General features: G+C 35.8%; 1 protein-coding gene across 1 annotated transcript; it reads right to left on the bottom strand.

Moving 5' to 3' along the window:
• Window positions 1–562: 562 nt before the first annotated feature.
• Window positions 563–5,638, bottom strand: LOC104241627 (phosphoinositide phospholipase C 6-like). The gene is made up of 9 exons (XM_009796565.2): window positions 5,121–5,638; window positions 4,292–4,488; window positions 3,643–3,778; window positions 3,306–3,545; window positions 2,995–3,218; window positions 2,788–2,905; window positions 1,920–2,072; window positions 1,733–1,819; window positions 563–1,110 (listed from the first exon to the last, which is right to left on the bottom strand). The coding sequence occupies exons 1-9, from the start codon at window positions 5,442–5,444 to the stop codon at window positions 817–819; spliced, it is 1,773 nt and encodes a 590-aa protein (XP_009794867.1). The 5' UTR covers window positions 5,445–5,638; the 3' UTR covers window positions 563–816.
• Window positions 5,639–13,100: the final 7,462 nt, after the last annotated feature.

Here is a 13,100-nt window from a genome sequence, read left to right as displayed (position 1 = left end):
AATTGAAGCAATAGAGTTTCAGTTCTTGCTTCTTTTAAGTGATTTTTTCCTGGCTCATAAATAAATAAGTAAAAAACTAATTAGTATTAGCGAGTCACATTATAAAAGTAAAATAAACTAACTGCTAAGTATTTATATAGAGAGCTTGTGTGATTAAACTATATTATTCAGACTCTTTAAAAATGCTACACACCCGTGTCAGATCCAATACTACTGTTGGAGAGTCCGACACACACTCAATAATATTTTTGAAGAGTCTGAACAACAGAGATATTAAGGCAAGAATGAATGTCAACTTAGTCATCTAAAATCTTCATCCTCTGCAAAAAAAAAAAAAAAAAAAAAAACGAAAGAAATAATAAATAAATGAAGAAATTTATCTCTAAATGTACACCCAATAGATTATTGGATCAATATTGATGCAATGTGGCAAGATGAAGAAGACCGACGCCTGCTAAAATAAAGGGGAGTATAAAAAATGACCTCAAGTATTCTCATAGGCCTTTTTGGTTTCTTTCTACGTTGAACATGATGATAGTGAAAAAACACAATCCTCTTGAGATGAAGAAAAAGAAAGAGGTAATCTGTATTTTCTGCCTCACTTTGATACCTGAATATATATCAATGTTTACAAGGGTACAAAACAAATGTTACAAACTCACAAGCCCATAACTTCATCCCTCGAGCTTAATTTATTTCCCTTCCTAATACAACATCTACAAAAGCTGGACATGCACATTACATGAAGGACGTTTAGATACAATCAAATTAAGCATGAAAGTCCTACCAAGAAAAAAGAATAAAACTTTTCACAGTTTACACAAATTGAAATCGCATAAGAAGTTTGACAGATTTCATTTTCTGACCCTTCTTATCATAGAGAGCGACTGATCTGATCCCTGGTCTTAACTCCCAGACAGGCAAACATGTCTGACCACCAAAATCATCCTTCTCCGACATGTCATATTCTCGTACTTCAATTCGAAGCAATGCTAGCTCTGGCACTGTCAAAGGGAAATTAAACTCTTCATCCCAAATTGGACACCAATCATCCTCAATTATCCGAGTCTTTTTCTTATGAGCATCTGCAGGCACTCCAACTATATATAGCTGCCATCATAAAATTTTAATAAATTCCTGCAGCTATCTTGGAGTACAAAAAAGAACAGGAGGACTATGCAAATATAAAAGTTTAAAATTATACACCAAAGAAGGATTATAACAATAACACCTTGTGAGGTCAGGATCAATCTTAAACGGGGCATTTTCTTGAATGAGCATGTTATAACATGTTGCTTGAGTACAGCAGGTCTACTTGAATGACAACCATGGTGGCTATTATGTTAACCAAACAATGAATGACAATAGGTGTAAGGAAAAATTACTCCTTACACACACAATGACGCGCTTTGGATACCAAATCTTAAGTTGAGGTTTATTCTTATTTACTTGGTTATAATGCAGATATCTTTTTCCAGTAAATAATAGAAAAATACTATATACCAGGTATTGGATCTTGATATGTCAACATACTGTGTTCTAATAAAACATTAACAAGCCAATGAACTATTCCTGAAGGCTACAACTCCATCCATTTGCATATCAGTTGTACTAAGTCAAGAGAAAGATTGAAATAGATTTAAACAACATCTAGCCTCTCAATGCATGGTCTGGCAAGGAGTGTGTTAATTTAAGTAGGCAAGTAAGTCGGGAAACCATCACCCTCACTAACCTTCGTGTAGAAGTCTGGAGGCGAATAGGCATCAAAGTGTGTATGGCTGAAATCTAAGCGCCATCCGTCTCCCATATATACTCTGACCTGCAGAAAATAAACCAAAAAATATTACACTTCTTAAGCAGACCATCATACTATCTTGAAATTTGATGTTCTCTCCACATCAAAACACATTTTTGCTTACCTGTAAAATTTTCTTCACTGGCAATTTTACTTTAGGATCAAATACCTCATTGCGTGGGCCTTTTTCCATGAGAAAACGAGGCTTTCTCACATAGCCACAACTTCCATTAGACCTAAACATCCCTTGCATCATCCAAAGTGATTTCCCATATCCCTATTTTGTGTAGTTAATATAACATTTAGACAGCTGATATAGAACCAACAACAACCAACAGCTCAGTGGAATCCCACAAGTAGGGTCTGGGGAGTGTAGTGTATACCCAGACCTTACCCCTATTCCGGAGGAGTAGAGAGGTTATTTCTGATAGACCCTCGGCTCACGGAGATGGAAAGAGACATAGGAGTAGTAACATCAAAGGAAGCAAGAAAGATAACACCAACAACGTAATAATCAGAAAATAGAAAAAAAAGCGATAACAATAAGCAGTAACAATAGCACAGTACTACAGACACAATGGAAGTAATAAGAACACAACAAGAACCACTAGCATCCTAAGACAAAATACTATCAGACTAGCCTCCTACAACCTAACCTGCAACCCTAATGAAGTAATATGGACACAACTGAAGCTACTAGCAATCTAAGACACAACACTATCAGACTAGCCTCTTACCTCCTAACCTACAACCTTAATGCTCGATCTCCATAGCTGATATAGAACCAAGTTGAGTATAAGGATTAAATCAGGAGATATCATTGAAGCAGTTATCTATTACTCCGTATATCATAATCACTAGCATATTACATTCTTTAAAAAGTGAAGTTTCTATGGGTCGCAAAGAAATGGAGAAGCAATCAAAAAAGTCAACGTAAGGCATAGAACATATATAACATGTTGATGCACCAGCATTCAGAAGTTCAAACAAACCTGCATGTTAAATGCTACCATCTGCGCTCCATGAATCCAGCCAGTCATAGGCTTGAAATTTGTGGAGGTTACTCTTGTTCCCTTAGGGTACACCCTTGCAATATTCTTTTGGGTGAACCTAGCAAATGAAATGGAAAACTGAATCAAGAATAACCAAAGCATTCTCATCAATTGTTCAATTTTTTATGGCACAAAATTGAGGAGTACCTGACCAAATCTGTTCCATAATTTTCTGCAGCTCTTTCGAGTTCTTGTTCACTCAAACTAAGTCGACTGACTTTATTACTTCCCTCTCTTAGTGCACGTTTTAAACCATGTTTTGCCTTACCAGCGTGAACTGCTATCAGACTCTTGTACTGAGGTGCTCCTGGTTGGGATGATTGCTGATCGCAGGAGGTATCACCGTCTTCATCATCTTGATCACTGTCACTCTAATGTCCAGATAAAATGGCACCATAAAATCAGAATTAGCATCCTTACAACAAGAAAATTCAAGAGACTGTTTAACGTCGTTTTACCCTTTCATCAGTATCCTGATCCTCGGTGCCAAAATTTGATTTCTCCTTCTTCATAGCATCCTCTCGAAATGAATCTTTTCCCACTGGAGATGTGTCTCTCTGATTCTTTGACTCAAGGTACTCTTTAGGCGGTTTTGTAGAGAGAATGATTCGATTCTTAAGCCGTTCAGGTGAAGGAAATTCCTCTAAGCACTCTGACTGAGGATAATATAGCATTTCTCCAAAGGTTTGGGTAACCATCTAGAGAAACAGAAGGAACCCCAGGAGTTAAAACTAGATTAGAAAGAAACGTGCAATATTTCGAGTTGTTATCCACAAAAGGGAAATGGATTCTAACCTCTGCAACTTTAGCTTGAAGATCTGGTGTCAGGTGGTCTTCCAACGTGATTATGACAGGATAAGGCGATTTAACAAAAGCATGGTCTCTAATGGCCTTTAAGCATTTGAGAAGTGGCACTGGTGTGGTCAGGGTCCTGCAAAATAATTATAATTTGATTCATTCAATAAATTTAAGGGAAACTTGTATCTAGTGCTTTAAGCTCCCGCTATGCGCGGGGTCGAGGGAAGGGCCGGACTACCAGGGTCTATTGTACGCAGCATTACCCTGCATTTCTGCAAGAGGCCGTTTCCACGGCTTGAACCCGTGACATTGAAGTAAAATTTCAGAACATTGGACATCAGAAAGAATAAGAGGCAACACATATATGTTAAGTTACTATGAACATTACACGTGATATTGCAGATTTATTCTTCTTCAACTTATATGGTATAACAATAATCTAATTGGGAAATGCTATTCCAGATTGATAATTGAAGAAATGCTTCTTCTTCCTGTTGCATTGAGATTGTTATTATTACAGCTATTGCAAGGGTATGTTGAATGTTAGCCAGTGCCTTTGGGAGTTTTACTAAACTTAACGTCTCTTAACTAAATGTAAAAGTGGCTGAATACAATTACACTATGAATCAAGGAGCATATAAAATACCTTCCATGAAGAACATGAATATTATCTTTCGCTGAACTTGGCCATAAGTCAAGTTCAATACCGCGGACACCTCTTTCCAAAGCTCTAACTATTGGAATTTCACTACAGTCGCTACTAAGTTGGTTTCCTGTTAGGTAGGAGTTGTGACCTGTATAGATGAAATAATGTTGCAATGGAGCACTCATATCATGGTGTACCTGGATATGACAAATTGTTAAAACAAAATAAATGGTAATTTCAAACATACATATATATAGTCCACAAAGAAAATCAAAACTTGAACTACTCTCACCATGCACAATACTTCACGAGTAAAGAGGAGGCTATCATTAATTTCCGATGAAAAACACAGTACAATCCTTAACACCTAAAAGTTTTACCTTAAAAAGCTCAACTCTTGGAGGAGAAAGCCAAAAAATAAAATAAAAATTCAGCTCCATTCTTAACAACCTTCCATTGCATTGATTAATCTAGACCATCTCTAGAAGTTTAGTCTGCTCTCTCTCCCAACAACAACAACTCCTCAATCCCAGCAATTGGGGTCGACTGTCCATGTTGCTTCATTTTAGCTCGTCGATCTTAGTCCAATAGTATAATATAAAACAAAATTCTCCAGCTTCTCTAAATTTTTCTACTAGCGCGTCTATAACAAAAAATGAAAAATTGCAGCTAAACAAATTATATTGTCCAAGTTTAGTTGAACAGTATATGCTAAAAACTGTTTTATTGTAACTCTAGCTATTGAATGAACTTAATATGGTGGCCCACAAAATTCTTTTCCCCCCAATGTAACTGCAAAAGTAAATGGGTATGGTAACGTAACAAATACCTGAGATTTGATGGGTCCATTGAGATCATCCTCAAAAAGGAAATAAAAGAAATCTTCAAGCTCAAGAGAATGGTTAAGCCGCCTAATCAAATGGTGCCGGCGATTAACAACTTGCTGTATAATTTGCTCCGCATCTTTAACGGTGGCATCTTCCTCTCCTTGAACCTCCACTATAAAACGGAGAAGCTGATCGGCGTTCATGTGGGTCCCTCTTCCGGCGTACCGTGAAAAGGCTTCCCTCACCTCCGGCGGCGGCTCCGTCTCCCTTATCTTAAATTTCCGGTTAAAACACCCGAACATTCTGTAATAATTATAACTCCCCATTTCCCGAATCAATCAAAAGAAAAAGTTTCTATAAGAATGTTTCTAAGATTACAAATCGTAACAATGTAATAATGAGTCAATGATTCTTGATCTTGTGTTTTTCTAAGGAGGGAGGAAGTTTTATAAAAATATATATTTAAAAAAGACTGAATTTTTTTGGTTGATAAAGACTTTGAGGGGTTGTTAGATGGAGAGAAGATCTATAATTATGTGTGTATATATGAAAGTGATTGGATTATTGTTGAACAAATTGAATAACGTTTCAATTAAATAATTACGACGCGTCTATTATTTTTCTGATTCTCTTATTTCGATCTCTTTATTTTGTCAGCTTCCTGCTTACCGTTAGAGTCGAATCTTTCCCGCCAATGTTGTTTTCTTTACTTTTTTACTTAAATTACTTTTGAGATGCTTATATAAAACGAAAAAAATAAGATTTCAATTTGGTGATAAAATTTTGTATTGAACTAGTGGAGTTCTACTTTCTCTTTCTTTTTATTTTCTGATGCTATTCTCATTCCTTTGAATAAATATTGAATTAAAAAGTATTGAGCATAGAGGAAAAAAGGTAAAGAAACATATAACTTTAAATCTGATAAAATAAATAATGGTTCTATTTAGTGAATAGAATAAGTTACCATAAGTTCACACGTTGAGTTTTCTGGAATTATAAATTACGTTAGTGCATCTAAAAGTTTGTTATTCTTATTAATTATGCTTTTTTGTAGGTAACAAAATGGATTAGAAAGAATTAAAAGAGTTGCAAATTGCAATAGTGAGATGGAAAGCAGTTATTGCTTTTTTTTGAGGCATCTTTGAAACGGATTGTTGATGTAACTTTCATTTATAAATATCAGTATTCTGGACAAAATGGTCAAGAAAATTCTGGCTATGGCTAAATACATAAATGACCTCGATCCTAAATTCTGAAACCAATTCTCATTTACATATACTTTATTCTGGGATCCGCTCAATATTGGATGAAAAACACACGATCTGCCATATTAGTATTAAAAGTTTAATAGCACACATTTGACAATTTCAAGTACTCAATATGTTTTTTTTTTCTTTTGGCTGAACAATAATACATATTAAATAAGGTGTACTACCTGAATAGTCATATATATTCTAGCTATCACATAGATATGATGTTGAATTCCTTGGCCAATTGAATCCATGTAATATTATAGCAAGCAATTTTATTTAGATAATAAAAGCAGAGGTAAGGTTAGGGGTATTCATAGTTCGGTTTAGATCAGTTTTTCCATAAAAAAAAACTAAACCAAGTAAGTTAGTTTTTCAAATAATAGAACCAAATCAAACCCTTTAAGTCGTTTTTTTCTCGATTCGATTTATGTCGGGTTTTGTTGGTTTTTTCTTAAATATAAGACATACACTACCAAACACATATTCCGGCGACCACATTTTCAACGTAACACTATCAAATCAATTGCCCTTTGAGAAATCTATTATTACCAAGATATATTGATGATAATTGAATTAAATAGTGATGAATAATTTAAGGACTCAATTAAATATATTATTTTTAACACGAAATGGATTCTTACACTTAACAAAAAAAAAACAACCAATCAAACTAGAATGTAAAGGTAAAGAACTATACTAAAAGTGCAAACTATTAACATTTACTATTAAATTTTTGAAACTTTGTATAAATATATATATATATATATATATATATATATATATATATATATATATATATATATATATATATATATATATATATATATATAAAGTGTAATCATAAATTTGAAATAGCTACTCCTATAATCGGTTTGGTTTGGGTTTTTTTCGATTTTTTCTGATTAAAACCAAAACCAAACCAAATTTGATCGGTTTTTAAAATTCAAAACCAAAACCAAACGAAACCAAAAAGTATCGATTTATTTTTGGTCGGTTTGGTTTGGTTTTCGGTTTGGTTCGATTTTTTGAGTTTTTATGAACACCCCTAATAGTAGGATACAAAAAGTGTATCAAGTAAGTAATATTTTAAGTAATTTAAGATAATTCTCAATTATTTGAATAATTAATTAATTATTGGATTAATGGGGGATTAGTAAGTTAATTAAGGAAAATAGGTGAAAAATTGGATAAGTTTAAAGAGGCTTAACGTGGCAGCCCCCAATTTCAGAATTTTTGACTCTTGTATTATGAGTAAAAGGTGGAACATTTATGTATATTACGTGGCTTAGTCATTATTATGTGGGCCCCAACCATTTAAAGCCTAAAACCTATCTAATTCAAAAGGGAGGTCTTATATCAAATGTTATGCAACGGATATTCCATCAAGAATTCAAGAATTCAAGCAAAAGAAATTCCTTAAGCAGCTTAGCAACGTCACTCTAAAGAAGCCCAGAATAAGCTTTCTCAAGAATATCATACGAATTTTCCCCTACTTCGGTCCACTGTTATGTGTTGTCGAAATCAACGGGTGTTAAAGGGATTGTCAAGAGAATCGGTTCAGGTATGTTAAGGTTAAGCTCTTCCTTCATTTTGGCATGATCCCGTAATTACATGAGTTTGATAACGAGACATAAAGAGAAATTCATATTCCTGAATTTATGTACATTTTCCTAGTCTCATAAGTTACAACATTCTCCCTTATTGGGACTTCATATATAGTTTAGTATTTTCTTCTTCCAGTCAAGAGAGTAGAGGGTCTATACATATATAGTATTAAAGTATTTTCACCACCATCGAGCTATAATCGGTGGGTAGGCCCTATTGGGCAACCTCTGATCAGATAGTAAGTTATATACCAAGCATATTGTCTTGGGGCGCCTATGGGCAAGCCCAACATGGCAAGATACAGAGTCTAGTATGGCCGAGCACCTATGAGCGAGCCTACTACGACAAAGTAGTTATATATATACCAAGACTTATAAGGCCTGACATCTATTTTACTTACTATATTGAGAGAGTTGAGTCAGTATCAGCAGGGGAACATATCTTCAGATTATCTTTGACTCCCAGTTACTTTCAATTACTATATTATCAGTTCAATTTCAGCTTTCAGTATATTGCCTTATATACTCGGTACATTATTTCATACTGATGTCCCTTATCTGGGGCCGCTGATTTCATGCATGCAAGTTCAGACAGACAGACGGGTAGACCTCCTCATTAGGTGTTTCCCGAGTTCAGCTTGATCGGTAAGCTCCATGCCCTTCGGAGTTGCCGGGTCTAGAGCTTTATGTACATCTTGTGTATATATGTATACATGTTATGAGTAGGTCGGGGCCCTGTTCTGATCACAATATATCCACTAGTAGAGACTTGTGGACATATCCTGTCAGTTAGTGCAGTATGTTGGGCTTGTAGGCCTTTTATGTATATTTTTGTTGGTTTGTCAGCCGTAGTAGTTATGACGGCCTTGTCGGCCCAGCTTTATATTGATATTTAGTCAGCATTCACAATTGTCTTGTAATGTAGCCTATGGATAAAGTATGACATTATATGTTCAGAGTCCCTTAGTCGCAAGTTGGTAAGCAAGGATAGGTGAGGAACCGGGTGCCAGTCTCGCCCCCAGGTTCGGGGCATGACAGAAGTGGTATCAGAGCAGTTCTGTCCTAGAGAGTCTACCAACCGTGTCTAGTAGAGTCTTGTTTATGGGTGTGTTGCGCACCACACTTATAAGCAGGAGGCTACATGGCATTTAGGACTGTCACTCTTTCTTCTTACTCTAGATCGTGTGGTAGAGCTCAGTTGTAATAACTAACTTTCCTAAACTCAATCTTATTCATAATACGATGATGCCTACACCTAGAAAGACGGTTGGTGAGGGATTGAATGTGGCTATGGAACAGTTGAGTCATAGGAACTCGATTTTTCATGATGCTTATGATGAATAAATGTAAGGTCTTCAGTAGATCATGTATGTACTAATACGTGTAAGCCTCTTGATAAGGAGCCTTAAGACAAGGATATCTCTCCACCCCTATGGAAAAAAATAATGAGAGATTCAGAAGATAGATACAAGTTTCAACAAGTAAATGAAGCAAGGTGAAGAAGGGTACGAGGTACCTAGTTAGTGAAGATGATCATTATCTACAACTCAGGAAGAGAGATATAAGTGTTTTGAGTTACCTTCAACTGTAACAGAGGTATATAAAATTGGCCACACCTATCTCATTTATGCCCTATGGAAGCTAACATAAGTAGTATAAGAGAAGGACAGATATCAGGATCCGGTTGGGGTTAAAATGACCCAAAATGGTGGATGGATTATTTGCGTTATTTGACATTTTCGGAGGATATTGCAAATGTGCTAATAGATATCCTTGTGAGACACCTAGATGGTGCACTCTAAAATAGTATAGCTAGATATGAGTAAATGATAGGCATTGGAAGCCTTGAAAGGGATAAATATTACCTTAGTTTGGCTCCCGTCCCTAGTAGAGAAAGAGTATTAGGCAACTCGAAGAGCCAGTAGATGGAGCAAGGGGAGCTAAAAGCAAATGAATGTCCTGTTGAAATTTTCAAAATAAAGTGATAGATAGAAATGTTAGCGGGAAATGAGAAGAGAGTTAACGAAGCACTATGAGTAAGATATGATGCATGGATGGCAATGGTAGATCAAACAAAAAATGAATGACAATATTACAGAGTATATAGTCAAGTGAAGGAAAAGACGAGAGGAGCCAGGCCTCGAGACAACAAAAGAGTATAGGCCATTAAGTCATATCCTCATTTCCAGAAATAAGTTCGTAACTCTTGATTACCAGAAGGAAAAGCTAGACCTCTAGAGTAATAGAAATCAGTATGGGCTGGCAAACAAGATAAACTAAATATGGATTAGGGACTAGTGATTTTGATAATGGTCGACATTATGAGAATTTCAGATTGTGTTCCGATGATAATAAAATGGACAACAGAAGAATAACCTGTAAAGGTCATTCAGAAAGACGCTTCCCTAAAGCAAGCAATGTGAGCAAATTTAAGCTTAAGGGACTCTATGTGCCAGTTACACTAAGTGTCACCCTCGTAAGTAAGGAATTTCATTATCCTTGGTGCAGAAGGATTACCGCGAGGCGAGTAAGGGTCATCGATGATGTGAAAAGACGCCAAAGATGAAGAGGTAAAACATCTATACATAGATCATCGTAGCACTAAATCATAGTACTCCCCAAAAGGGGGAATATGTAGTGATGTGGCACTAAGCTAGAATTAAATGATTCTAGTAACTATGGAATGGTAATGGAAGAATATGATAAAAATGAGAAAGGGATGAGATTTTATTTATTCAAATCCTACAGGTATGCTACGATTCCAGAACATTATGCAAATGTGATGTCAAGAAGAGGAAGTAAGGGTTCCTAACCAAGATTTATCGATAGATAAGGGACCAGTACGAGACATAATTAAGACAAAGGAAATTATCCAAGAAAGATTATGCGGAATATTGATATGAGAATCAGTCAACGAGTACTTAGTAGTTGATTCAGGAAGGGCCTAGTTATGGCTAGACACGAAGATACAAACAAATCAATAGATCGTGCAAGATAAACATAGTAAAACCCAATATAGAGAATTCAGTCTCGCAGATATGACATCGTGACCCTTGATAAATATTCAGATAGGAATTGGAGTAGCTAAAGGTACCGTATGAGTGTTATAAATATAAAAGAGAGTACCACTGGGAAGACATCCAAAATTTAAGTTCAAAAATAGTCCTACAAGCACAAGGGCGTGGAGATAAGTAACTACGGATAATTATATGTGAGTATGAACATAAAAAATCCCATCGAGTATACAATGTAATAAGCTCGCAGCCTTGCAAGAATAAGAGGGTCCTCCATAAGTACTACAATGAAAGACTAGTTGAGGAAGTAGGGAAGGAGGCTTCAACCTAAGATCAATAATCTAAAGAAGAAGTGATCTTATAACAATAGTTTCAAAACAACGTTGTATGAACTCCATAATAAAGTGTCACCTACCGTGGCTAGCGGATAGAAAGTAAAAAAATCAGAAGCGATATTCAAGATCATATGAGTGGTAAGGAATTCCAATATGTATGGGCACTAAGATAAGTATGCATGCAACAAGGGGGCAGAAAGACCAGGAAAAGTAATTGCCTACGTTTAAAGAAAGCTGAGAAGGAACAATAGGAATTATTCAATCAGTGATCCAGAGTTAGTTACGTCATGAACGCAGTTAGGATTTTTGAATATTATCCATGCAGCATATATACTGACATTCATACAGCCGTAGAAGACTCCGGTATAAGTTAAAATAAAGAATTGAGCCCAGGGCATAGACAACAGATTGAATTGTTAAAAGATTGTATCATGGATATTCCATTGGGCCCATGAAAGGGTAAAGTAATAACTAATACCCAGAGCCGTAGATCGGAAGATAGCTCAAACCTACATCAATCCAAGTAAATCAGGAGTCTGATTATTTGACCCAATTTTTTTATATAGAAATTCTGATTGAGAATATTGCAGAATCACTCTTAATATCAGAGGTACAAGAGAGATAGTACAACAACCATATTCTATAACAACTTTATGATAAAGCCAGTTAGAAGAGTACCAGCCTTATAAGAAGTCAGCATGAAGCTCCCACGAGATTGTGTAAGCACCAGAGGTGCAAGTATTATAATAGAGCTTCAAGTTGTGGATGTAAATTATACCTATGTGGAAAGGAGGTCGTGAAGGAGATAAAAGATATTATGCAAGATTTTAATGCAAAGGTAAACAACATACAAAATGCTCAAACGCAGAAGTTTGTGAACAGTTCATACTTCAGATAGAAGGCTTGAAGCACGGAGATTCAGTATCCAGGAATGACAATAACATTGCCAGTTGCATCTCTTCTAGTCTATGTTTTCTAGGTACCGAGAGATCTAGCCAAGAGAGTAAAGAAGATTTAGAGACGATGTGATGTCTCACTTGATGTTCTAGAATAACATAAGAAAATCTATGGTGCAAGCAAGTTGAAGGGAGGTTGCGAGTAGTATAAATAGATATGCATAGGTCGCAAGCTAAAGTATAGTAAATCGACAAGGTTTTATGACAGGAGTAAGGATAAGAAAGGGCGAGTGAGGAGGTGACAATAAATGTATTAGTCCTCAAGATTAAGCCCATGAAAACAAGAGAGATAATGGTTTCTCTAAGTTATAGAAAGCTCAGTATAGCCTGAATAAACTCAAAGGAGTCTAAGACTAATAGCATTTAGAAGAGATAGAATGCTACCCTGTTAGTAGAATGAGGGTGTAATTGTGATAGATGAAGGATGACGTTTGGACCTTCTATTGAGTAACGATTTCATCAATTGTACATGATTAAAATACCCACATAAGGTAAATCACGTCGGGTTACTATGAAATATGGTTACAGAAGATGGTATCGCCCCTAGGTGGATCAGTCTAATCACTTCAGATATTCCCCAATGAGACGTAGACCCAGAGACAATGTATTACGTACGAAGTTTCAGTTTTCAGTAGTAGATTGCAGATCAACATTGAGGTGAATCAATAATGGATGGATAAAAGTTACAAAGTATAAGATGAGAATATGCCATCATTCTTAAGATGAACAGTAATGAAGAAACACTAAGGACTTAGATTTATACATATAGAATAAGCAACGAGAGTAACCTGGAGTTTGGTATCAGACCTCAGCAACGATA

This window comes from Nicotiana sylvestris, chromosome 3 (genome assembly GCF_000393655.2).
Source record: "Nicotiana sylvestris chromosome 3, ASM39365v2, whole genome shotgun sequence".
Classification (NCBI taxonomy): domain Eukaryota; kingdom Viridiplantae; phylum Streptophyta; class Magnoliopsida; order Solanales; family Solanaceae; genus Nicotiana; species Nicotiana sylvestris.
This window is presented reverse-complemented; position numbering and strand designations above follow the sequence as displayed.

What these genes read in the sequence shown, in the direction of transcription:
- LOC104241627 (XM_009796565.2), bottom strand. Translation starts at nt 5,444, where the DNA reads ATGGGGAGTTATAATTATTACAGAATGTTCGGGTGTTTTAACCGGAAA. An exon ending in TGGTAGCATTTAACATGCAG is followed by an intron (nt 2,073 to 2,787) that starts GTTTGTTTGAAC and finishes TACACAAAATAG; the next exon opens with GGATATGGGAAATCACTTTG. An exon ending in CTCCAGACTTCTACACGAAG is followed by an intron (nt 1,111 to 1,732) that starts GTTAGTGAGGGT and finishes TTATGATGGCAG; the next exon opens with CTATATATAGTTGGAGTGCC.